Source organism: Schistocerca gregaria, chromosome 1 (assembly GCF_023897955.1).
Source record: "Schistocerca gregaria isolate iqSchGreg1 chromosome 1, iqSchGreg1.2, whole genome shotgun sequence".
NCBI classification, from domain to species: domain Eukaryota; kingdom Metazoa; phylum Arthropoda; class Insecta; order Orthoptera; family Acrididae; genus Schistocerca; species Schistocerca gregaria.
In genome coordinates, this window is record NC_064920.1 from 63,270,223 (window position 1) to 63,296,913 (window position 26,691).

Below are 26,691 nucleotides of genomic sequence, written 5' to 3' on the forward strand. Positions count from 1 at the left end.
AGACGAGAGGCAGTGCATTCGGCCAATCCCATCAAGTGCAGACAAGAGGCAGTGCATTCAGCAAATCCCATCAAGAGCAGACGAGAGGCAGTGCATTCGGCCAGGCACATCAAGTGCAGACGAGAGGCAGTGTATTCGGCCAGGCCCATCAAGTGCAGATGAGGGGCTGTGCATTCGGCCAGGCCCATCAAGTGCAGATGAGGGGCTGTGCATTCGGCCAGGCCCATCAAGTGCAGATGAGGGGCTGTGCATTCGGCCAGGCCCATCAAGTGCAGACGAGAGGCAGTGCATTCGGCCAGGCACATCAAGTGCAGACGACAGGTAGTGCGTTCGGCCAGGCCCATCAAGTGCAGACGACTGGTAGAGCGTTCGGCCAGGCCTATCAAGTGCAGTCGCGATCAGTGGTTTCGGCCAGGCCGATCAAGTGCAGTTGTGGGGAAAGGTGGTCGGCCATGCCCATCAAGTGCAGTTGTGGGGCAGTGAGTTCGGCCATGCCCATCAGGTTCAGTTGTGAGGTAGTGCTCTCGGCAAGGCAGTGCTGTCTCCCTGCCCCATCACATTCAAGCGTGAAGCAGAGCCGTTGGCCAAGCACATCATGTTTGGACATGAGGCAATGTGGTTGGCCAGACCCATCGTGTGCTGCCATCAGGCAGTGTGGTCCGCCAGGCCCATCAAGTGCAGACGAGAGGCAGTGCGATCGGCCAGGCCCATCAAGTGCAGACGGGAGGCAGTGCGTTCGGCCAGGCCCATCAAGGGCAGACGGGAGGCAGTGCGTTCGGCCAGGCCCATCAAGTGCAGACGGGAGGCAGTGCGTTCGGCCAGGTTGGTTGGTTTGTGGGGGTTAAAGGGACCAGACTACTTAGGTCATCGGTCCCTTGTTCCACGACCATAATAATACACGAAGAAAAGTCCAACAAGCAATAAAAACATAACGGAGACGACAAGGGACGACACAGTACAAGAAAGACATAGACGAAGACCAGAGAAAAGAGATTAAAAGACACACTGAGTGCGACGGTCATTGGCCGACCATGAAAATAAAACTGGAAAGGCCAACAACCAAGGGACACATTAAAACACCACAAACTAAAACCCCAGGCCAAAAGCCACAGTCGACACTAAAAAAAATAAAAAGGGACTCTCATATTGAATGATAAAAACCCCCTGCTCGAATAAAACGGAGAACTAAGTCAGCCATAGTAGAGTCATCGGTTAAAAGAGCAGGGAGTGTATCAGGCAGCGCGATCGTCTGCCTGAGGGCAGTTAAAAGTGGGCAGTCTAGTAAGACGTGTACCACGGTCAGGGCCAATCCGCAGTGACAGAGAGGCGGGTCGTCACGGCACAAGAGATACGCGTGCGTGAGCCGGGTATGTCCTATGCGGAGCCGGCAGAGGACGACAGCGTCCTTGCGAGACCCCCGCATGGAGGAGCGCCACACACTGGTTGTCTCCTTGACTGCCCGAAGTTTGTTGGGAGAGGGCAGGGTGCGCCACTCATCACGCCAAGCAGCAAGGACCTTCTGCCGCAATACGGATCGGACGTCACTCTCTAAAAGACCGATCTCCATGGCCGGGGAACTGACCGCCTGTTTCGCCAGTTCGTCAACCCGCTCGTTACCCGGGATGCCGACGTGACCCGGGGACCAAACAAAGGTGACAGAGCGGCCGCAACGGACGAGAGTATGGAGGGACTCCTGGATGGCCATCACCAGACGGGAACGAGGGAAACACTGGTCAAGAGCTCGTAAACCGCTCAGGGAGTCACTACAGATGACAAAGGACTCACCTGAGCGGGAGCGGCGAAACTCTAGGGCACGATAGATGGCAACCAACTCGGCAGTGTATACACTGGAGCCAGCTGCCAATGACCGTTGCTCACAATAATCCCGTAGAGTGAGAGCGTAACCAGTGTGACCAGAGACTACCGAACCGTCGGTGTAGGCCACCGCCGCGTTCGGAAACTCGGCCAGGATGGAAAGAAAGCGGCGGCGGAGGGCCTCCGGAGGCACTGAGACCTTCGGACCGTGTGCCAAGTCGAGCCGAAGGCACGGTCGGGGCACACTCCACGGGGGCAGACGGAGATTGGCCCGGAAAACAGGCGGCAGGGGAAAAAAGTCAAGGCCACGGAGAAGGTCCCGGAGGCGAACTGCAATGGGACACCCTGACCGGGGCCGCCTGTCTGGAACATGGACGATCGAGCGCGGGAACAGGAGACGGTAGTTTGGATGCCCTGGCATGCTATAAACGTGCGCGGCATAGGCGGCCAGAAGGCGGTCACGCCGGAACCGCAATGGAGGGACACCAGCCTCCACAAGTATGCTGTCGACGGGGCTTGTCCGGAACGCTCCCGTGGCGAGGCGGATCCCGCAGTGGTGTATGGGATCCAGCAATCGCAACGCCGAAGGCGAGGCAGAACCGCACGCCACACACCCATAATCAAGGCGGGACTGGATCAGCGCTTGATATAGGTGGAGGAGGGTGGACCGGTCGGCAGCCCACCTGGTGTGGCTTAAGCAACGGACAGCGTTTAAGTGCCGCCAGCATGTTTGCTTCAGCTGCCTAATATGGGGCAGGCAAGTCAACCGGGTATCGAACACCAGTCCCAAGAACCGATGCGTCGCGACCACAGCAAGAGGTTCACCGTCAAGGTAAAGGCGCGGCTCAGGGTGAACCGTGCAACGCCGGCAGAAATGCATAACGCAGGTCTTCGCGGCCGAAAACTGGAAGCCGTGCGCTACAGCCCATGACTGCGCCTTGCGGATGGCACCTTGCAGCTGCCGTTCAGCAGCGGCGATGCCACTGGAGCTGTAATATAGGCAGAAGTCGTCCGCATATAAAGAAGCCGCGACGGACGACCCCACCGCCTCAACAAGCCCATTGATGGCAATTAAAAACAGGGACACACTGAGGACAGACCCCTGTGGGACCCCGTTCTCCTGGACCCGGGAGGAACTATGCGACGCAGCTACTTGCACGCGGAAGGAACGATACGAAAGAAAATTCTGAATAAAAATCGGGAGCGGGCCCCTAAGGCCCCACCCATGAAGTGTGGCCAGGATGTGATGGCGCCAAGTCGTATCGTATGCCTTCCGCATGTCGAAGAAGACGGCAACCAGATGTTGGCGGCGCGCAAAGGCTGTACGGATGGCAGACTCCAGGGAGACCAGATTATCGACGGCAGAGCGGCCTTTACGGAACCCACCCTGAGACGGAGCCAGAAGGCCCCGAGACTCGAGGAGCCAACTCAACCTCCGGCTCACCATACGTTCCAGCAACTTGCAAGGAACGTTGGTGAGGCTTATGGGGCGATAGCTGTCCACCTCCAGCGGGTTCTTGCCAGGTTTCAATACGGGGAGGACTATGCTTTCCCGCCATTGAGACGGGAAAACACCCTCGACCCAGACGCGATTGAAAAGATCTAGGAGGCGTCGCTGGCAAGGCACTGAGAGGTGTTTCAGCATCTGGCTGTGAATGCGGTCTGGTCCAGGAGCCGTATCAGGGCAAGCAGAAAGTGCGCTCTGGAATTCCCATTCGCTGAAAGGAGCATTGTACGACTCCGCGCGGCGCGTGTGAAAGGAAAGCCTCCGACTTTCCAACCGCTCTTTCCGGGAGCGGAAGGCCAACGGGTAGTTCGTTGACGCGGAACACTGAGCAAAATGCTCTGCCAACTGGTCCGCAATCGTGTCGGAGTCGGTGCACACTGCTCCATTCAGCGAAAGCCCAGGGACAGAGACAGGTGGCCGATAGCCTTGGAGTCGCCGAATCTTGGCCCAAACCTGCGATGCAGAGGTACGGACGCCAATGGTGGAAACATAACGTTCCCAGCACTCCTGCTTCCGTTGGCGAATAAGGCGTCGGGCTCGGGCGCGGAACTGTTTAAAAGCAATGAGGGTCTCCAACGACGGGTGCCGCTTATGGCGCTGAAGAGCCCGCCGGCGATCTCGAATCGCCTCTGCGATCTCGGGCGACCAGTCCTTCGCCGAGGTGCCCCGGATGGACAGGGAATCGCAGATGCCGCCGCAGAAACGATGCTGGTGGTGACCGACTGAACCACCGCATCAATTGGATCAGTGGAAGGAGGTGCGATCACTGCGACAGATGTAAATAAGTCCCAATCAGCCTTATTCAGAGCCCATCTGGAGGGGCGTTCAGAAGAGTGACGCTGTGGCAGTGACAGAAAGATGGGGAAATGGTCACTACCACATAAGTCGTCATGGACCCTCCAGTGGATGGATGGTGAAAGTCCGGGGCTGCAAATAGAAAGGTCAATGGCCAAAAACGAGCCATGGACCGCACTAAAGTGGGTCGCCTCTCCCGTGTTTAAAAGGCAGAGGTCAAGCTGTGACAGAAGAGTCTCGACATCTCTGCCCCGGCCAGTTATCGCGGCGCTACCCCACAAGGGGTTATGGGCGTTAAAGTCGCCCAGCAACACAAAGGGAGGCGGCAGTTGTCCTATCAATGCAGCCAACACATGACGAGAGACATCACCATCCGGCGGAAGGTACAAACTGCAGACAGTAATAGGCTGAGGCGTCCACATCCTTACAGCGACAGCCTCTAAGGGTGTATGAAGAGGCACACACTCGCTGTAGATAGAGTTAAGGACGTAGACGCAGACTCCACCAGACACCCTCTCATAAGCTGCCCGGTTCTTATAATAACCCCGATACCCTCGTAGGGCAGGGGTCCGCATTGCCGGAAACCACGTTTCCTGGAGGGCAATGCAGAAGAAAGGGTGACTGCTGACGAGTTGGCAGAGCTCAGCAAGGTGGTGGAAAAAACCGCTGCAGTTCCACTGGAGAATCACATTGTCCATGGGCGAAATAGGCGTGAAGGGACCGAGGAGGCAGATCACGTCACTGGGTCACCTGCTGTCACCGATTGAGGACCAGTACAATCGGCGTCCTTGGCGTCTGAGGGTATGGCGAGATCCAGGTCCTCAGCGGACGCCATGATCTCCACCTCATCCTCAGACGCAAAGCCTGTATGGAGCGGTGGGGCGGATGCCACCGCGCGTTCCTTGGCCTTAGAGGCCTTCTTCTTCTTCGTCTTCTCTCTCTGCTCCTTGGGCTTTACTGGCTGGGAGGGCTCCACCGAGTCAGTCACCGGGACGGAGGAGGAGCGGGAAGCCCTGCGACCAGCCGCTGGCCTGCTTTTCAGCCATTGGCTGACGTCACCCTTCCCAGAGGTGGAAACCTGGGAAGGGAGGGACCCGAGGGATCCCTTGCGAGAGAGAGTCGCCGAAGAAGTCGGACGCTTCTCCGGCTTAGAGTTGGGGACTTGTGTCCCCGATGGTTGGGGGGTCGTTGCTCCTGAGGTAGGTGGTGCAGGAGCAACAGATGGGGAAGTGCCCCCCACCATCAAGGGGGCAGGTGTAGTATTCCGGCTCAGAGTGTTCAGTGGAATCGGTGCAGCAGATGACAAAACTACTGTTTTGGCAGCGGTGGCATAGGAGCTGGTCAGAGCCACAGGATGTAGCCTCTCGTATTTCCGCTTAGCCTCAGTATAGGTCATGCGGTCCAGGGTCTTATATTCCATGATCCTTCGTTCTTTCAGTAGAACCTTGCAGTCTGGCGAGCAAGGGGAATGGTGTTCGCCGCAGTTCACGCAGATGGGACGCGGCGCACATGCAGTATTAGGATGTGAAGGGCGTCAACAATCTCTGCATGTCATGCTGGAAGTACACTGAGAAGACATGTGGCCGAACTTCCAGCATTTGAAACACCTCATCGGGGGAGGGATATAGGGCTTCACATCACATCGGTAGACCATCACCTTGACCTTTTCGGGTAGGACGTCACCCTCGAAGGCCAAGATGACGGCACCGGTGGCTACCTGATTATCCCTCGGACCCCGATGGACGCGCCGGACGAAGTGAACACCCCGCCGTTCTAAATTGGCGCGTAGCTCGTCGTCTGACTGCAAGAGTAGGTCCCTATGGAATATAATGCCCTGGACCATGTTGAGACTCTTATGGGGTGTAATCGTGACGGAAACATCCCCCAACTTGTCACAAGCGAGTAACCGCCGTGACTGTGCAGAGGATGCCGTTTTGATCAATACTGCCCCAGAGCGCATTTTGGACAAGCCCTCCACCTCCCCAAACTTGTCCTCCAAGTGCTCGACAAAAAACTGAGGCTTGGTCGCCATAAACGATTCCCCATCGACTCGTGTACAGACTAAATAGCGAGGTGAATAAGGTTCGCTGCCAACCGTAGCCTTTCGTTCCTCCCATGGTGTGGCCAGGGAGGGGAACGATTGTGGATCATATGCCTGAGCGTTATATTGAGGCCGAGAACGCTTAGAGACTGCTGGCGGCTGGCCGCCAGCAAGAGATGATGTACCACGCTTCATCGCGGGTCATCCGCCCTGATGCCACCTACTCCGACCAAGGGCCCTCCCCACGGGCGCCACCCAGCCTCAGCAACGACCACCTGGCGGGATGGCCATTGCCGGGAGTCCCGATGCCCCAAGGAGACAGGCATCTACTCCTTGGCATACGCGGGGAGTTAACGGCGCAGGCATCAGTAGAGCGATCCCTGTGTTGTCAGGGGGCTACAACCGACAGGGTACATGGCGGCCCCACCACAACGGACTGGCTACTGTGCTGGATTTCAGGTGAAATGTAGTCCATGATCGTCATTGGCGCATAAAGCGACACAGCAGAGCAGACTGCAAAAACCGCACCCAAGAACAAAGCCACGCCCTAGAGATGGTGAGTGGGCGGGACAGCTATGCGACGACGACCAACCAAGCTAGAGATGGTAATGAGCGATGGACACATTGCACCTTGTAAGGCGCCCTTCCCCAATCAGCTCGCTCTTCGGAAGAATTTAGAAGATGGAGGTCAAACCCGGTAGGGGACCATCACATAAGGCCGAAACGTTTGAAACTCCTTTTAGTCGCCTCTTACGACAGGCAGGAATACCGTGGGCCTATTCTTACCCCCGAACCCACAGGGGGCGTTCGGCCAGGCCCATCAAGTGCAGACGGGAGGCAGTGCGTTCGGCCAGGCCCATCAAGTGCAGCCGTGAGGCAGTGCGTTCGGCCAGGCCCATCAAGTGCAGACGAGAGGCAGTGCGTTCGGCAAGGCCCATCAAGTGCAGACGAGAGGCAGTGCGTTCGGCCAGGCCCATCAAGTGCAGACGAGAGGCAGTGCATTCGGCCAGGCCCATCAAGTGAAGACGAGAGGCAGTGCGTACGGCCAGGCCCATCAAGTGCGGATGAGAGGCAGTGCGTTCGGCCAGGCCATCAAGTGCAGACAAGAGGCAGTGCGATCGGCCAGGCCCATCAAGTGCAGACGAGAGGCAGTCCGTTCGGCCCGGCCCATCAAGTGCAGACGAGAGGCAATCCGTTCGGCCCGGCCCAGCAAGTGCAGATGAGAGGCAGTGCATTCGGCCAATCCCATCAAGTGCATACGAGAGGCAGTGCATTCGGCCAATCCCATCAAGTGCAGACGAGAGGCAGTGTATTCGGCCAGGCCCATCAGGTGCAGATGACGGGCTGTGCATTCGGCCAGGCCCATCAAGTGCAGACGAGAGGCAGTGCATTCGACCAGGCCCATCAAGTACAGACGACAGGTAGTGCGTTCGGCCAGGCCCATCAAGGGCAGACGACTGGTAGAGCGTTCGGCAAGGCCTATCAAGTGCAGTCGCGATCAGTGCTTTCGGCCAGGCCCATCAAGTGCAGTTGTGGGGAAAGGTGGTCGGCCATGCCCATCAAGTGCAGTTGTGGGGCAGTGTGGTCGGCCATGCCCATCAGGTTCAGTTGTGAGGTAGTGCTCTCGGCAAGGCAGTGCTGTCTCCCTGCCCCATCACATTCAAGCGTGAAGCAGAGCCGTTGGCCAAGCACATCATGTGCGGACATGAGGCAATGTGGTTGGCCAGACCCATCGTGTGCTGCCATCAGGCAGTTGCGTTCGGCCAGGCCCATCGGGTGCAGACGAGAGGCAGTTGCGTTCGGCCAGGCCCATCAGGTGCAGACGAGAGGCATTTGAGTTCGGCCAGGCCCATCAAGGGCAGACGACTGGTAGAGCGTTCGGCAAGGCCTATCAAGTGCAGTCGCGATCAGTGCTTTCGGCCAGGCCCATCAAGTGCAGTTGTGGGGAAAGGTGGTCGGCCATGCCCATCAAGTGCAGTTGTGGGGCAGTGTGGTCAGCCATGCCCATCAGGTTCAGTTGTGAGGTAGTGCTCTCGGCAAGGCAGTGCTGTCTCCCTGCCCCATCACATTCAAGCGTGAAGCAGAGCCGTTGGCCAAGCACATCATGTGCGGACATGAGGCAATGTGGTTGGCCAGACCCATCGTGTGCTGCCATCAGGCAGTTGCGTTCGGCCAGGCCCATCGGGTGCAGACGAGAGGCAGTTGCGTTCGGCCAGGCCCATCGTGTGCAGACGAGAGGCATTTGCGATCGGCCAGGCCCATCGTGTGCAGACGAGAGGCATTTGCGTTCGGCCAGGCCCATCGGGTGCAGACGAGAGGCAGTTGCGTTCGGCCAGGCCCATCGGGTGCAGACGAGAGGCAGTTGCGTTCGGCCAGGCCCATCGGTTGCAGACGAGAGGCAGTTGCGTTCGGCCAGGCCCATCGGGTGCAGACGAGAGGCAGTTGCGTTCGGCCAGGCCCATCGGGTGCAGACGAGAGGCAGTTGCGTTCGGCCAGGCCCATCGGGTGCAGACAAGAGGCAGTTGCGTTCGGCCAGGCCCATCGGGTGCAGACGAGAAGCAGTTGCGTTCGGCCAGGCCCATCGGGTGCAGACGAGAGGCAGTTGCGTTCGGCCAGGCCCATCGGGTGCAGACGAGAGGCAGTTGCGTTCGGCCAGGCCCATCGGGTGCAGACGAGAGGCAGTTGCGTTCGGCCAGGCCCATCGTGTGCAGACGAGAGGCAGTTGCGTTCGGCCAGGCCCATCGGGTGCAGACGAGAGGCAGTTGCGTTCGGCCATTCCCAACGGGTGCAGACGAGAGGCAGTTGCGTTCGGCCATTCCCAACGGGTGCAGACGAGAGGCAGTTGCGTTCGGCCATTACCAACGTGTGCAGACGTGAGGCAGTTGCGTTCGGCCAGGCCCATCGGGTGCAGACGAGAGGCAGTTGCGTTCGGCCAGGCCCATCATGTGCAGACGAGATGCAGTTACGTTCGGCCAGGCCCATCGGGTGCAGACGAGAGGCATTTGCGTTCGGCCAGGCCCATCGGGTGCAGACGAGATGCATTTGCGTTCGGCCAGGCCCATCGGGTGCAGACGAGAGGCATTTGAGTTCGGCCAGGCCCAAAGGGTGCAGACGAGAGGCAGTTGCGTTCGGCCAGGCCCATCGGGTGCAGACGAGAGGCAGTTGCGTTCGGCCAGGCCCATCGGGTGCAGACGAGAGGCAGTTGCGTTCGGCCAGGCCCATCGGGTGCAGACGAGAGGCAGTTGCGTTCGGCCAGGCCCATCGGGTGCAGACGAGAGGCAGTTGCGTTCGGCCAGGCCCATCGGGTGCAGACGAGAGATAGTTGCGTTCGGCCAGGCCCATCGGGTGCAGACGAGAGGCAGTTGCGTTCGGCCAGGCCCATCGGGTGCAGACGAGAGGCAGTTGCGTTCGGCCAGGCCCATCGTGTGCAGACGAGAGGCATTTGCGTTCGGCCAGGCCCACCGTGTGCAGACGAGAGGCATTTGAGTTCGGCCAGGCCCATCGGGTGCAGACGAGAAGCAGTTGAGTTCGGCCAGGCCCATCAAGGGCAGACGACTGGTAGAGCGTTCGGCAAGGCCTATCAAGTGCAGTCGCGATCAGTGCTTTCGGCCAGGCCCATCAAGTGCAGTTGTGGGGAAAGGTGGTCGGCCATGCCAATCAAGTGCAGTTGTGGGGCAGTGTGGTCGGCCATGCCCATCAGGTTCAGTTGTGAGGTAGTGCTCTCGGCAAGGCAGTGCTGTCTCCCTGCCACATCACATTCAAGCGTGAAGCAGAGCCGTTGGCCAAGCACATCATGTGCGGACATGAGGCAATGTGGTTGGCCAGACCCATCGTGTGCTGCCATCAGGCAGTTGCGTTCCGCCAGGCCCATCGGGTGCAGACGAGAGGCAGTTGCGTTCGGCCAGGCCCATCGTGTGCAGACGAGAGGCAGTGCGTTCGGCCAGGCCCATCAAGTGCAGACGAGAGGCAGTGCATTCGGCCAGGCCCATCAAGTGAAGACGAGAGGCAGTGCGTACGGCCAGGCCCATCAAGTGCGGACGAGAGGCAGTGCGTTCGGCCAGGCCATCAAGTGCAGACAAGAGGCAGTGCGATCGGCCAGGCCCATCAAGTGCAGACGAGAGGCAGTCCGTTCGGCCCGGCCCATCAAGTGCAGACGAGAGGCAATCCGTTCGGCCCGGCCCAGCAAGTGCAGATGAGAGGCAGTGCATTCGGCCAATCCCATCAAGTGCATACGAGAGGCAGTGCATTCGGCCAATCCCATCAAGTGCAGACGAGAGGCAGTGTATTCGGCCAGGCCCATCAGGTGCAGATGACGGGCTGTGCATTCGGCCAGGCCCATCAAGTGCAGACGAGAGGCAGTGCATTCGACCAGGCCCATCAAGTACAGACGACAGGTAGTGCGTTCGGCCAGGCCCATCAAGGGCAGACGACTGGTAGAGCGTTCGGCAAGGCCTATCAAGTGCAGTCGCGATCAGTGCTTTCGGCCAGGCCCATCAAGTGCAGTTGTGGGGAAAGGTGGTCGGCCATGCCCATCAAGTGCAGTTGTGGGGCAGTGTGGTCGGCCATGCCCATCAGGTTCAGTTGTGAGGTAGTGCTCTCGGCGAGGCAGTGCTGTCTCCCTGCCCCATCACATTCAAGCGTGAAGCAGAGCCGTTGGCCAAGCACATCATGTGCGGACATGAGGCAATGTGGTTGGCCAGACCCATCGTGTGCTGCCATCAGGCAGTTGCGTTCGGCCAGGCCCATCGGGTGCAGACGAGAGGCAGTTGCGTTCGGCCAGGCCCATCGTGTGCAGACGAGAGGCATTTGCGTTCGGCCAGGCCCATCAGGTGCAGACGAGAGGCATTTGAGTTCGGCCAGGCCCATCGGGTGCAGACGAGAGGCAGTTGAGTTCGGCCAGGCCCATCAAGGGCAGACGACTGGTAGAGCGTTCGGCAAGGCCTATCAAGTGCAGTCGCGATCAGTGCTTTCGGCCAGGCCCATCAAGTGCAGTTGTGGGGAAAGGTGGTCGGCCATGCCCATCAAGTGCAGTTGTGGGGCACTGTGGTCAGCCATGCCCATCAGGTTCAGTTGTGAGGTAGTGCTCTCGGCAAGGCAGTGCTGTCTCCCTGCCCCATCACATTCAAGCGTGAAGCAGAGCCGTTGGCCAAGCACATCATGTGCGGACATGAGGCAATGTGGTTGGCCAGACCCATCGTGTGCTGCCATCAGGCAGTTGCGTTCGGCCAGGCCCATCGGGTGCAGACGAGAGGCAGTTGCGTTCGGCCAGGCCCATCGTGTGCAGACGAGAGGCATTTGCGATCGGCCAGGCCCATCGTGTGCAGACGAGAGGCATTTGCGTTCGGCCAGGCCCATCGTGTGCAGACGAGAGGCATTTGCGTTCGGCCAGGCCCATCGGGTGCAGACGAGAGGCAGTTGCGTTCGGCCAGGCCCATCGGGTACAGACGAGAGGCAGTTGCGTTCGGCCAGGCCCATCGGGTGCAGACGAGAGGCAGTTGCGTTCGGCCAGGCCCATCGGGTGCAGACGAGAGGCAGTTGCGTTCGGCCAGGCCCATCGGGTGCAGACGAGAGGCAGTTGCGTTCGGCCAGGCCCATCGGGTGCAGACGAGAGGCAGTTGCGTTCGGCCAGGCCCATCGGGTGCAGACGAGAGGCAGTTGCGTTCGGCCAGGCCCATCGGGTGCAGACGAGAGGCAGTTGCGTTCGGCCAGGCCCATCGGGTGCAGACGAGAGGCAGTTGCGTTCGGCCAGGCCCATCGGGTGCAGACGAGAGGCAGTTGCGTTCGGCCAGGCCCATCGGGTGCAGACGAGAGGCAGTTGCGTTCGGCCAGGCCCATCGGGTGCAGACGAGAGGCAGTTGCGTTCGGCCATTCCCAACGAGTGCAGACGAGAGGCAGTTGCGTTCGGCCATTCCCAACGGGTGCAGACGAGAGGCAGTTGCGTTCGGCCATTACCAACGGGTGCAGACGTGAGGCAGTTGCGTTCGGTCAGGCCCATCGGGTGCAGACGAGAGGCAGTTGCGTTCGGCCAGGCCCATCATGTGCAGACGAGATGCAGTTACGTTCGGCCAGGCCCATCGGGTGCAGACGAGAGGCATTTGCGTTCGGCCAGGCCCATCGTGTGCAGACGAGATGCATTTGCGTTCGGCCAGGCCCATCGGGTGCAGACGAGAGGCATTTGAGTTCGGCCAGGCCCATCGGGTGCAGACGAGAGGCAGTTGCGTTCGGCCAGGCCCATCGGGTGCAGACGAGAGGCAGTTGCGTTCGGCCAGGCCCATCGGGTGCAGACGAGAGGCAGTTGCGTTCGGCCAGGCCCATCGGGTGCAGACGAGAGGCAGTTGCGTTCGGCCAGGCCCATCGGGTGCAGACGAGAGGCAGTTGCGTTCGGCCAGGCCCATCGAGTGCAGACGAGAGGCAGTTGCGTTCGGCCAGGCCCATCGGGTGCAGACGAGAGGCAGTTGCGTTCGGCCAGGCCCATCGAGTGCAGACGAGAGGCAGTTGCGTTCGGCCAGGCCCATCGGGTGCAGACGAGAGGCAGTTGCGTTCGGCCAGGCCCATCGGGTGCAGACGAGAGGCAGTTGCGTTCGGCCAGGCCCATCGGGTGCAGACGAGAGGCAGTTGCGTTCGGCCAGGCCCATCGGGTGCAGACGAGAGGCAGTTGCGTTCGGCCAGGCCCATCGGGTGCAGACGAGAGGCAGTTGCGTTCGGCCAGGCCCATCGTGTGCAGACGAGAGGCATTTGCGTTCGGCCAGGCCCACCGTGTGCAGACGAGAGGCATTTGAGTTCGGCCAGGCCCATCGGGTGCAGACGAGAAGCAGTTGAGTTCGGCCAGGCCCATCAAGGGCAGACGACTGGTAGAGCGTTCGGCAAGGCCTATCAAGTGCAGTCGCGATCAGTGCTTTCGGCCAGGCCCATCAAGTGCAGTTGTGGGGAAAGGTGGTCGGCCATGCCCATCAAGTGCAGTTGTGGGGCAGTGTGGTCGGCCATGCCCATCAGGTTCAGTTGTGAGGTAGTGCTCTCGGCAAGGCAGTGCTGTCTCCCTGCCCCATCACATTCAAGCGTGAAGCAGAGCCGTTGGCCAAGCACATCATGTGCGGACATGAGGCAATGTGGTTGGCCAGACCCATCGTGTGCTGCCATTAGGCAGTTGCGTTCGGCCAGGCCCATCGGGTGCAGACGAGAGGCAGTTGCGTTCGGCCAGGCACATCGTGTGCAGACGAGAGGCAGTGCGTTCGGCCAGGCCCATCAAGTGCAGACGAGAGGCAGTGCATTCGGCCAGGCCCATCAAGTGAAGACGAGAGACAGTGCGTACGGCCAGGCCCATCAAGTGCGGACGAGAGGCAGTGCGTTCGGCCAGGCCATCAAGTGCAGACAAGAGGCAGTGCGATCGGCCAGGCCCATCAAGTGCAGACGAGAGGCAGTCCGTTCGGCCCGGCCCATCAAGTGCAGACGAGAGGCAATCCGTTCGGCCTGGCCCAGCAAGTGCAGATGAGAGGCAGTGCATTCGGCCAATCCCATCAAGTGCATACGAGAGGCAGTTCATTCGGCCAATCCCATCAAGTGCAGACGAGAGGCAGTGTATTCGGCCAGGCCCATCAGGTGCAGATGACGGGCTGTGCATTCGGCCAGGCCCATCAAGTGCAGACGAGAGGCAGTGCATTCGACCAGGCCCATCAAGTACAGACGACAGGTAGTGCGTTCGGCCAGGCCCATCAAGGGCAGACGACTGGTAGAGCGTTCGGCAAGGCCTATCAAGTGCAGTCGCGATCAGTGCTTTCGGCCAGGCCCATCAAGTGCAGTTGTGGGGAAAGGTGGTCGGCCATGCCCATCAAGTGCAGTTGTGGGGCAGTGTGGTCGGCCATGCCCATCAGGTTCAGTTGTGAGGTAGTGCTCTCGGCGAGGCAGTGCTGTCTCCCTGCCCCATCACATTCAAGCGTGAAGCAGAGCCGTTGGCCAAGCACATCATGTGCGGACATGAGGCAATGTGGTTGGCCAGACCCATCGTGTGCTGCCATCAGGCAGTTGCGTTCGGCCAGGCCCATCGGGTGCAGACGAGAGGCAGTTGCGTTCGGCCAGGCCCATCGTGTGCAGACGAGAGGCAGTTGCGTTCGGCCAGGCCCATCGTGTGCAGACGAGAGGCATTTGCGTTCGGCCAGGCCCATCAGGTGCAGACGAGAGGCATTTGAGTTCGGCCAGGCCCATCGGGTGCAGACGAGAGGCAGTTGAGTTCGGCCAGGCCCATCAAGGGCAGACGACTGGTAGAGCGTTCGGCAAGGCCTATCAAGTGCAGTCGCGATCAGTGCTTTCGGCCAGGCCCATCAAGTGCAGTTGTGGGGAAAGGTGGTCGGCCATGCCCATCAAGTGCAGTTGTGGGGCAGTGTGGTCAGCCATGCCCATCAGGTTCAGTTGTGAGGTAGTGCTCTCGGCAAGGCAGTGCTGTCTCCCTGCCCCATCACATTCAAGCGTGAAGCAGAGCCGTTGGCCAAGCACATCATGTGCGGACATGAGGCAATGTGGTTGGCCAGACCCATCGTGTGCTGCCATCAGGCAGTTGCGTTCGGCCAGGCCCATCGGGTGCAGACGAGAGGCAGTTGCGTTCGGCCAGGCCCATCGGGTGCAGACGAGAGGCAGTTGCGTTCGGCCAGGCCCATCGGGTGCAGACAAGAGGCAGTTGCGTTCGGCCAGGCCCATCGGGTGCAGACGAGAAGCAGTTGCGTTCGGCCAGGCCCATCGGGTGCAGACGAGAGGCAGTTGCGTTCGGCCAGGCCCATCGGGTGCAGACGAGAGGCAGTTGCGTTCGGCCAGGCCCATCGGGTGCAGACGAGAGGCAGTTGCGTTCGGCCAGGCCCATCGTGTGCAGACGAGAGGCAGTTGCGTTCGGCCAGGCCCATCGGGTGCAGACGAGAGGCAGTTGCGTTCGGCCATTCCCAACGGGTGCAGACGAGAGGCAGTTGCGTTCGGCCATTCCCAACGGGTGCAGACGAGAGGCAGTTGCGTTCGGCCATTACCAACGTGTGCAGACGTGAGGCAGTTGCGTTCGGCCAGGCCCATCGGGTGCAGACGAGAGGCAGTTGCGTTCGGCCAGGCCCATCATGTGCAGACGAGATGCAGTTACGTTCGGCCAGGCCCATCGGGTGCAGACGAGAGGCATTTGCGTTCGGCCAGGCCCATCGTGTGCAGACGAGATGCATTTGCGTTCGGCCAGGCCCATCGGGTGCAGACGAGAGGCATTTGAGTTCGGCCAGGCCCAAAGGGTGCAGACGAGAGGCAGTTGCGTTCGGCCAGGCCCATCGGGTGCAGACGAGAGGCAGTTGCGTTCGGCCAGGCCCATCGGGTGCAGACGAGAGGCAGTTGCGTTCGGCCAGGCCCATCGGGTGCAGACGAGAGGCAGTTGCGTTCGGCCAGGCCCATCGGGTGCAGACGAGAGGCAGTTGCGTTCGGCCAGGCCCATCGGGTGCAGACGAGAGATAGTTGCGTTCGGCCAGGCCCATCGGGTGCAGACGAGAGGCAGTTGCGTTCGGCCAGGCCCATCGGGTGCAGACGAGAGGCAGTTGCGTTCGGCCAGGCCCATCGTGTGCAGACGAGAGGCATTTGCGTTCGGCCAGGCCCACCGTGTGCAGACGAGAGGCATTTGAGTTCGGCCAGGCCCATCGGGTGCAGACGAGAAGCAGTTGAGTTCGGCCAGGCCCATCAAGGGCAGACGACTGGTAGAGCGTTCGGCAAGGCCTATCAAGTGCAGTCGCGATCAGTGCTTTCGGCCAGGCCCATCAAGTGCAGTTGTGGGGAAAGGTGGTCGGCCATGCCAATCAAGTGCAGTTGTGGGGCAGTGTGGTCGGCCATGCCCATCAGGTTCAGTTGTGAGGTAGTGCTCTCGGCAAGGCAGTGCTGTCTCCCTGCCACATCACATTCAAGCGTGAAGCAGAGCCGTTGGCCAAGCACATCATGTGCGGACATGAGGCAATGTGGTTGGCCAGACCCATCGTGTGCTGCCATCAGGCAGTTGCGTTCCGCCAGGCCCATCGGGTGCAGACGAGAGGCAGTTGCGTTCGGCCAGGCCCATCGTGTGCAGACGAGAGGCAGTGCGTTCGGCCAGGCCCATCAAGTGCAGACGAGAGGCAGTGCATTCGGCCAGGCCCATCAAGTGAAGACGAGAGGCAGTGCGTACGGCCAGGCCCATCAAGTGCGGACGAGAGGCAGTGCGTTCGGCCAGGCCATCAAGTGCAGACAAGAGGCAGTGCGATCGGCCAGGCCCATCAAGTGCAGACGAGAGGCAGTCCGTTCGGCCCGGCCCATCAAGTGCAGACGAGAGGCAATCCGTTCGGCCCGGCCCAGCAAGTGCAGATGAGAGGCAGTGCATTCGGCCAATCCCATCAAGTGCATACGAGAGGCAGTGCATTCGGCCAATCCCATCAAGTGCAGACGAGAGGCAGTGTATTCGGCCAGGCCCATCAGGTGCAGATGACGGGCTGTGCATTCGGCCAGGCCCATCAAGTGCAGACGAGAGGCAGTGCATTCGACCAGGCCCATCAAGTACAGACGACAGGTAGTGCGTTCGGCCAGGCCCATCAAGGGCAGACGACTGGTAGAGCGTTCGGCAAGGCCTATCAAGTGCAGTCGCGATCAGTGCTTTCGGCCAGGCCCATCAAGTGCAGTTGTGGGGAAAGGTGGTCGGCCATGCCCATCAAGTGCAGTTGTGGGGCAGTGTGGTCGGCCATGCCCATCAGGTTCAGTTGTGAGGTAGTGCTCTCGGCGAGGCAGTGCTGTCTCCCTGCCCCATCACATTCAAGCGTGAAGCAGAGCCGTTGGCCAAGCACATCATGTGCGGACATGAGGCAATGTGGTTGGCCAGACCCATCGTGTGCTGCCATCAGGCAGTTGCGTTCGGCCAGGCCCATCGGGTGCAGACGAGAGGCAGTTGCGTTCGGCCAGGCCCATCGTGTGCAGACGAGAGGCATTTGCGTTCGGCCAGGCCCATCAGGTGCAGACGAGAGGCATTTGAGTTCGGCCAGGCCCATCGGGTGCAGACGAGAGGCAGTTGAGTTCGGCCAGGCCCATCAAGGGCAGACGACTGGTAGAGCGTTCGGCAAGGCCTATCAAGTGCAGTCGCGATCAGTGCTTTCGGCCAGGCCCATCAAGTGCAGTTGTGGGGAAAGGTGGTCGGCCATGCCCATCAAGTGCAGTTGTGGGGCACTGTGGTCAGCCATGCCCATCAGGTTCAGTTGTGAGGTAGTGCTCTCGGCAAGGCAGTGCTGTCTCCCTGCCCCATCACATTCAAGCGTGAAGCAGAGCCGTTGGCCAAGCACATCATGTGCGGACATGAGGCAATGTGGTTGGCCAGACCCATCGTGTGCTGCCATCAGGCAGTTGCGTTCGGCCAGGCCCATCGGGTGCAGACGAGAGGCAGTTGCGTTCGGCCAGGCCCATCGTGTGCAGACGAGAGGCATTTGCGATCGGCCAGGCCCATCGTGTGCAGACGAGAGGCATTTGCGTTCGGCCAGGCCCATCGTGTGCAGACGAGAGGCATTTGCGTTCGGCCAGGCCCATCGGGTGCAGACGAGAGGCAGTTGCGTTCGGCCAGGCCCATCGGGTACAGACGAGAGGCAGTTGCGTTCGGCCAGGCCCATCGGGTGCAGACGAGAGGCAGTTGCGTTCGGCCAGGCCCATCGGGTGCAGACGAGAGGCAGTTGCGTTCGGCCAGGCCCATCGGGTGCAGACGAGAGGCAGTTGCGTTCGGCCAGGCCCATCGGGTGCAGACGAGAGGCAGTTGCGTTCGGCCAGGCCCATCGGGTGCAGACGAGAGGCAGTTGCGTTCGGCCAGGCCCATCGGGTGCAGACGAGAGGCAGTTGCGTTCGGCCAGGCCCATCGGGTGCAGACGAGAGGCAGTTGCGTTCGGCCAGGCCCATCGGGTGCAGACGAGAGGCAGTTGCGTTCGGCCAGGCCCATCGGGTGCAGACGAGAGGCAGTTGCGTTCGGCCATTCCCAACGGGTGCAGACGAGAGGCAGTTGCGTTCGGCCATTACCAACGGGTGCAGACGTGAGGCAGTTGCGTTCGGTCAGGCCCATCGGGTGCAGACGAGAGGCAGTTGCGTTCGGCCAGGCCCATCATGTGCAGACGAGATGCAGTTACGTTCGGCCAGGCCCATCGGGTGCAGACGAGAGGCATTTGCGTTCGGCCAGGCCCATCGTGTGCAGACGAGATGCATTTGCGTTCGGCCAGGCCCATCGGGTGCAGACGAGAGGCATTTGAGTTCGGCCAGGCCCATCGGGTGCAGACGAGAGGCAGTTGCGTTCGGCCAGGCCCATCGGGTGCAGACGAGAGGCAGTTGCGTTCGGCCAGGCCCATCGGGTGCAGACGAGAGGCAGTTGCGTTCGGCCAGGCCCATCGGGTGCAGACGAGAGGCAGTTGCGTTCGGCCAGGCCCATCGGGTGCAGACGAGAGGCAGTTGCGTTCGGCCAGGCCCATCGAGTGCAGACGAGAGGCAGTTGCGTTCGGCCAGGCCCATCGGGTGCAGACGAGAGGCAGTTGCGTTCGGCCAGGCCCATCGAGTGCAGACGAGAGGCAGTTGCGTTCGGCCAGGCCCATCGGGTGCAGACGAGAGGCAGTTGCGTTCGGCCAGGCCCATCGGGTGCAGACGAGAGGCAGTTGCGTTCGGCCAGGCCCATCGGGTGCAGACGAGAGGCAGTTGCGTTCGGCCAGGCCCATCGGGTGCAGACGAGAGGCAGTTGCGTTCGGCCAGGCCCATCGGGTGCAGACGAGAGGCAGTTGCGTTCGGCCAGGCCCATCGTGTGCAGACGAGAGGCATTTGCGTTCGGCCAGGCCCACCGTGTGCAGACGAGAGGCATTTGAGTTCGGCCAGGCCCATCGGGTGCAGACGAGAAGCAGTTGAGTTCGGCCAGGCCCATCAAGGGCAGACGACTGGTAGAGCGTTCGGCAAGGCCTATCAAGTGCAGTCGCGATCAGTGCTTTCGGCCAGGCCCATCAAGTGCAGTTGTGGGGAAAGGTGGTCGGCCATGCCCATCAAGTGCAGTTGTGGGGCAGTGTGGTCGGCCATGCCCATCAGGTTCAGTTGTGAGGTAGTGCTCTCGGCAAGGCAGTGCTGTCTCCCTGCCCCATCACATTCAAGCGTGAAGCAGAGCCGTTGGCCAAGCACATCATGTGCGGACATGAGGCAATGTGGTTGGCCAGACCCATCGTGTGCTGCCATTAGGCAGTTGCGTTCGGCCAGGCCCATCGGGTGCAGACGAGAGGCAGTTGCGTTCGGCCAGGCACATCGTGTGCAGACGAGAGGCAGTGCGTTCGGCCAGGCCCATCAAGTGCAGACGAGAGGCAGTGCATTCGGCCAGGCCCATCAAGTGAAGACGAGAGACAGTGCGTACGGCCAGGCCCATCAAGTGCGGACGAGAGGCAGTGCGTTCGGCCAGGCCATCAAGTGCAGACAAGAGGCAGTGCGATCGGCCAGGCCCATCAAGTGCAGACGAGAGGCAGTCCGTTCGGCCCGGCCCATCAAGTGCAGACGAGAGGCAATCCGTTCGGCCTGGCCCAGCAAGTGCAGATGAGAGGCAGTGCATTCGGCCAATCCCATCAAGTGCATACGAGAGGCAGTTCATTCGGCCAATCCCATCAAGTGCAGACGAGAGGCAGTGTATTCGGCCAGGCCCATCAGGTGCAGATGACGGGCTGTGCATTCGGCCAGGCCCATCAAGTGCAGACGAGAGGCAGTGCATTCGACCAGGCCCATCAAGTACAGACGACAGGTAGTGCGTTCGGCCAGGCCCATCAAGGGCAGACGACTGGTAGAGCGTTCGGCAAGGCCTATCAAGTGCAGTCGCGATCAGTGCTTTCGGCCAGGCCCATCAAGTGCAGTTGTGGGGAAAGGTGGTCGGCCATGCCCATCAAGTGCAGTTGTGGGGCAGTGTGGTCGGCCATGCCCATCAGGTTCAGTTGTGAGGTAGTGCTCTCGGCGAGGCAGTGCTGTCTCCCTGCCCCATCACATTCAAGCGTGAAGCAGAGCCGTTGGCCAAGCACATCATGTGCGGACATGAGGCAATGTGGTTGGCCAGACCCATCGTGTGCTGCCATCAGGCAGTTGCGTTCGGCCAGGCCCATCGGGTGCAGACGAGAGGCAGTTGCGTTCGGCCAGGCCCATCGTGTGCAGACGAGAGGCAGTTGCGTTCGGCCAGGCCCATCGTGTGCAGACGAGAGGCATTTGCGTTCGGCCAGGCCCATCAGGTGCAGACGAGAGGCATTTGAGTTCGGCCAGGCCCATCGGGTGCAGACGAGAGGCAGTTGAGTTCGGCCAGGCCCATCAAGGGCAGACGACTGGTAGAGCGTTCGGCAAGGCCTATCAAGTGCAGTCGCGATCAGTGCTTTCGGCCAGGCCCATCAAGTGCAGTTGTGGGGAAAGGTGGTCGGCCATGCCCATCAAGTGCAGTTGTGGGGCAGTGTGGTCAGCCATGCCCATCAGGTTCAGTTGTGAGGTAGTGCTCTCGGCAAGGCAGTGCTGTCTCCCTGCCCCATCACATTCAAGCGTGAAGCAGAGCCGTTGGCCAAGCACATCATGTGCGGACATGAGGCAATGTGGTTGGCCAGACCCATCGTGTGCTGCCATCAGGCAGTTGCGTTCGGCCAGGCCCATCGGGTGCAGACGAGAGGCAGTTGCGTTCGGCCAGGCCCATCGGTTGCAGACGAGAGGCAGTTGCGTTCGGCCAGGCCCATCGGGTGCAGACGAGAGGCAGTTGCGTTCGGCCAGGCCCATCGGGTGCAGACGAGAGGCAGTTGCGTTCGGCCAGGCCCATCGGGTGCAGACGAGAGGCAGTTGCGTTCGGCCAGGCCCATCGGGTGCAGACGAGAGGCAGTTGCGTTCGGCCAGGCCCATCGGGTGCAGACGAGAGGCAGTTGCGTTCGGCCAGGCCCATCGGGTGCAGACGAGAGGCAGTTGCGTTCGGCCAGGCCCATCGGGTGCAGACGAGAGGCAGTTGCGTTCGGCCAGGCCCATCGAGTGCAGACGAGAGGCAGTTGCGTTCGGCCAGGCCCATCGGGTGCAGACGAGAGGCAGTAGCGTTCGGCCAGGCCCATCGGGTGCAGACGAGAGGCAGTTGCGTTCGGCCAGGCCCATCGGGTGCAGACGAGAGGCAGTTGCGTTCGGCCATTCCCAACGGGTGCAGACGAGAGGCAGTTGCGTTCGGCCATTACCAACGGGTGCAGACGTGAGGCAGTTGCGTTCGGCCAGGCCCATCGGGTGCAGACGAGATGCAGTTACGTTCGGCCAGGCCCATCGGGTGCAGACGAGAGGCAGTTGCGTTCGGCCAGGCCCATCGGGTGCAGACGAGAGGCAGTTGCGTTCGGCCAGGCCCATCGGGTGCAGACGAGAGGCAGTTGCGTTCGGCCAGGCCCATCGGGTGCAGACGAGAGGCAGTTGCGTTCGGCCAGGCCCATCGGGTGCAGACGAGAGGCAGTTGCGTTCGGCCAGGCCCATCGGGTGCAGACGAGAGGCAGTTGCGTTCGGCCAGGCCCATCGGGTGCAGACGAGAGGCAGTTGCGTTCGGCCAGGCCCATCGTGTGCAGACGAGAGGCATTTGCGTTCGGCCAGGCCCACCGTGTGCAGACGAGAGGCATTTGAGTTCGGCCAGGCCCATCGGGTGCAGACGAGAAGCAGTTGAGTTCGGCCAGGCCCATCAAGGGCAGACGACTGGGAGAGCGTTCGGCAAGGCCTATCAAGTGCAGTCGCGATCAGTGCTTTCGGCCAGGCCCATCAAGTGCAGTTGTGGGGAAAGGTGGTCGGCCATGCCCATCAAGTGCAGTTGTGGGGCAGTGTGGTCGGCCATGCCCATCAGGTTCAGTTGTGAGGTAGTGCTCTCGGCAAGGCAGTGCTGTCTCCCTGCCCCATCACATTCAAGCGTGAAGCAGAGCCGTTGGCCAAGCACATCATGTGCGGACATGAGGCAATGTGGTTGGCCAGACCCATCGTGTGCTGCCATCAGGCAGTTGCGTTCGGCCAGGCCCATCGGGTGCAGACGAGAGGCAGTTGCATTCGGCCAGGCCCATCGTGTGCAGACGAGAGGCATTTGCGTTCGGCCAGGCCCATCGTTTGCAGACGAGAGGCATTGCGTTCTGCCAGGCCCATTAAGTGCAGACGGAGGCAGTGCGTTCGGCCAGGCCCATCAGTGCAGATGAGAGGCAGTGCATTAAGCCAGGCCCATCAAGTGAAGACGAGAGGCAGTGCATTCGGCCAGGCCCATCAAGTGCAGACGAGAGGCAGTCCGTTCGGCCCGGCCCATCAAGTGCAGACGAGAGGCAGTCCGTTCAGCCCGGCCCATCAAGTGCAGACGAGAGGCAATCCGTTCTTCCCGGCCCAGCAAGTGCAGATGAGAGGCAGTGCATTCGGCCAATCCCATCAAGAGCAGACGAGAGGCAGTGTATTCGGAAAGGCCCATCAAGTGCAGATGAGGGGCTGTGCATTCGGCCAGGCCCATCAAGTGCAGACGAGAGGCAGTGCATTCGGCCAGGTCCATCAAGTGCAGACGACTGGTAGAGCGTTCGGCCAGGCCTATCAAGTGCAGTCGCGATCAGTGGTTTCGGCCAGGCCCATCAAGTGCAGTTGTGGGGAAAGGTGGTCGGCCATGCCCATCAAGTGCAGTTGTGAGGTAGTGCTCACGGCAAGGCAGTGCTGTCTCCCTGCCCCATCACATTCAAGCGTGAAGCAGAGCCGTTGGCCAAGCACATCATGTGCGGACATGAGGCAATGTGGTTGGCCAGACCCGTCGCGTGCTGCCATCAGGCAGTGTGGTCTGCCAGGCCCATCAAGTGCAGTCGGGAGGCAGTGCGTTCGGCCAGGCCCATCAAGTGCAGACGAGAGGCAGTGCGTTCGGCCAGGCCCATCGGGTGCAGACGAGAGGCAGTGCGTTCGGCCAGGCCCATCGGGTGCCGAAGAGAGGCAGTTGCGTTCGGCCAGGCCCATCGGGTGCAGACGAGAGGCAGTTGCGTTCGGCCAGGCCCATCGGGTGCAGACGAGAGGCAGTTGCGTTCGGCCAGGCCCATCGGGTGCAGACGAGAGGCAGTTGCGTTCGGCCAGGCCCATCGGGTGCAGACGAGAGGCAGTTGCGTTCGGCCAGGCCCATCGGGTGCAGACGAGAGGCAGTTGCGTTCGGCCAGGCCCATCGGGTGCAGACGAGAGGCAGTTGCGTTCGGCCAGGCCCATCGGGTGCAGACGAGAGGCAGTTGCGTTCGGCCAGGCCCATCGGGTGCAGACGAGAGGCAGTTGCGTTCGGCCAGGCCCATCGGGTGCAGACGAGAGGCAGTTGCGTTCGGCCAGGCCCATCGGGTGCAGACGAGAGGCAGTTGCGTTCGGCCAGGCCCATCGGGTGCAGACGAGAGGCAGTTGCGTTCGGCCAGGCCCATCGGGTGCAGACGAGAGGCAGTTGCGTTCGGCCAGGCCCATCGGGTGCAGACGAGAGGCAGTTGCGTTCGGCCAGGCCCATCGGGTGCAGACGAGAGGCAGTTGCGTTCGGCCAGGCCCATCGGGTGCAGACGAGAGGCAGTTGCGTTCGGCCAGGCCCATCGGGTGCAGACGAGAGGCAGTTGCGTTCGGCCAGGCCCATCGGGTGCAGACGAGAGGCAGTTGCGTTCGGCCAGGCCCATCGGGTGCAGACGAGAGGCAGTTGCGTTCGGCCAGGCCCATCGGGTGCAGACGAGAGGCAGTTGCGTTCGGCCAGGCCCATCGGGTGCAGACGAGAGGCAGTTGCGTTCGGCCAGGCCCATCGGGTGCAGACGAGAGGCAGTTGCGTTCGGCCAGGCCCATCGGGTGCAGACGAGAGGCAGTTGCGTTCGGCCAGGCCCATCGGGTGCAGACGAGAGGCAGTTGCGTTCGGCCAGGCCCATCGGGTGCAGACGAGAGGCAGTTGCGTTCGGCCAGGCCCATCGGGTGCAGACGAGAGGCAGTTGCGTTCGGCCAGGCCCATCGGGTGCAGACGAGAGGCAGTTGCGTTCGGCCAGGCCCATCGGGTGCAGACGAGAGGCAGTTGCGTTCGGCCAGGCCCATCGGGTGCAGACGAGAGGCAGTTGCGTTCGGCCAGGCCCATCGGGTGCAGACGAGAGGCAGTTGCGTTCGGCCAGGCCCATCGGGTGCAGACGAGAGGCAGTTGCGTTCGGCCAGGCCCATCGGGTGCAGACGAGAGGCAGTTGCGTTCGGCCAGGCCCATCGGGTGCAGACGAGAGGCAGTTGCGTTCGGCCAGGCCCATCGGGTGCAGACGAGAGGCAGTTGCGTTCGGCCAGGCCCATCGGGTGCAGACGAGAGGCAGTTGCGTTCGGCCAGGACCATCGGGTGCAGACGAGAGGCAGTTGCGTTCGGCCAGGCCCATCGGGTGCAGACGAGAGGCAGTTGCGTTCGGCCAGGCCCATCGGGTGCAGACGAGAGGCAGTTGCGTTCGGCCAGGCCCATCGGGTGCAGACGAGAGGCAGTTGCGTTCGGCCAGGCCCATCGGGTGCAGACGAGAGGCAGTTGCGTTCGGCCAGGCCCATCGGGTGCAGACGAGAGGCAGTTGCGTTCGGCCAGGCCCATCGGGTGCAGACGAGAGGCAGTTGCGTTCGGCCAGGCCCATCGGGTGCAGACGAGAGGCAGTTGCGTTCGGCCAGGCCCATCGGGTGCAGACGAGAGGCAGTTGCGTTCGGCCAGGCCCATCGGGTGCAGACGAGAGGCAGTTGCGTTCGGCCAGGCCCATCGGGTGCAGACGAGAGGCAGTTGCGTTCGGCCAGGCCCATCGGGTGCAGACGAGAGGCAGTTGCGTTCGGCCAGGCCCATCGGGTGCAGACGAGAGGCAGTTGCGTTCGGCCAGGCCCATCGGGTGCAGACGAGGGGCTGTGCATTCGGCCAGGCCCATCGGGTGCAGACGAGGGGCTGTGCATTCGGCCAGGCCCATCGGGTGCAGACGAGAGGCAGTTGCGTTCGGCCAGGCCCATCGGGTGCAGACGAGAGGCAGTTGCGTTCGGCCAGGCCCATCGGGTGCAGACGAGAGGCAGTTGCGTTCGGCCAGGCCCATCGGGTGCAGACGAGAGGCAGTTGCGTTCGGCCAGGCCCATCGGGTGCAGACGAGAGGCAGTTGCGTTCGGCCAGGCCCATCGGGTGCAGACGAGAGGCAGTTGCGTTCGGCCAGGCCCATCGGGTGCAGACGAGAGGCAGTTGCGTTCGGCCAGGCCCATCGGGTGCAGACGAGAGGCAGTTGCGTTCGGCCAGGCCCATCGGGTGCAGACGAGAGGCAGTTGCGTTCGGCCAGGCCCATCGGGTGCAGACGAGAGGCAGTTGCGTTCGGCCAGGCCCATCGGGTGCAGACGAGAGGCAGTTGCGTTCGGCCAGGCCCATCGGGTGCAGACGAGAGGCAGTTGCGTTCGGCCAGGCCCATCGGGTGCAGACGAGAGGCAGTTGCGTTCGGCCAGGCCCATCGGGTGCAGACGAGAGGCAGTTGCGTTCGGCCAGGCCCATCGGGTGCAGACGAGAGGCAGTTGCGTTCGGCCAGGCCCATCGGGTGCAGACGAGAGGCAGTTGCGTTCGGCCAGGCCCATCGGGTGCAGACGAGAGGCAGTTGCGTTCGGCCAGGCCCATCGGGTGCAGACGAGAGGCAGTTGCGTTCGGCCAGGCCCATCGGGTGCAGACGAGAGGCAGTTGCGTTCGGCCAGGCCCATCGGGTGCAGACGAGAGGCAGTTGCGTTCGGCCAGGCCCATCGGGTGCAGACGAGAGGCAGTTGCGTTCGGCCAGGCCCATCGGGTGCAGACGAGAGGCAGTTGCGTTCGGCCAGGCCCATCGGGTGCAGACGAGAGGCAGTTGCGTTCGGCCAGGCCCATCGGGTGCAGACGAGAGGCAGTTGCGTTCGGCCAGGCCCATCGGGTGCAGACGAGAGGCAGTTGCGTTCGGCCAGGCCCATCGGGTGCAGACGAGAGGCAGTTGCGTTCGGCCAGGCCCATCGGGTGCAGACGAGAGGCAGTTGCGTTCGGCCAGGCCCATCGGGTGCAGACGAGAGGCAGTTGCGTTCGGCCAGGCCCATCGGGTGCAGACGAGAGGCAGTTGCGTTCGGCCAGGCCCATCGGGTGCAGACGAGAGGCAGTTGCGTTCGGCCAGGCCCATCGGGTGCAGACGAGAGGCAGTTGCGTTCGGCCAGGCCCATCGGGTGCAGACGAGAGGCAGTTGCGTTCGGCCAGGCCCATCGGGTGCAGACGAGAGGCAGTTGCGTTCGGCCAGGCCCATCGGGTGCAGACGAGAGGCAGTTGCGTTCGGCCAGGCCCATCGGGTGCAGACGAGAGGCAGTTGCGTTCGGCCAGGCCCATCGGGTGCAGACGAGAGGCAGTTGCCTTCGGCCAGTCCCATCGGGTGCAGACGAGAGGCAGTTGCCTTCGGCCAGTCCCATCGGGTGCAGACGAGAGGCAGTTGCGTTCGGCCAGGCCCATCGGGTGCAGACGAGAGGCAGTTGCCTTCGGCCAGGCCCATCGGGTGCAGACGAGAGGCAGTTGCCTTCGGCCAGGCCCATCGGGTGCAGACGAGAGGCA

The 26,691-nt window shown here is 61.8% G+C and overlaps 1 protein-coding gene across 1 annotated transcript; it reads left to right on the forward strand.

Moving 5' to 3' along the window:
* The first annotated feature begins 158 nt into the window (after window positions 1-158).
* LOC126364494 (polysialoglycoprotein-like) lies at window positions 159-22,688 on the forward strand. The gene is made up of 7 exons (XM_050008105.1): window positions 159-479; window positions 628-822; window positions 6,959-7,029; window positions 7,247-7,579; window positions 10,220-10,552; window positions 16,366-16,698; window positions 22,313-22,688. The coding sequence occupies exons 1-7, from the start codon at window positions 159-161 to the stop codon at window positions 22,686-22,688; spliced, it is 1,962 nt and encodes a 653-aa protein (XP_049864062.1).
* The last annotated feature ends 4,003 nt before the right edge of the window (window positions 22,689-26,691 follow it).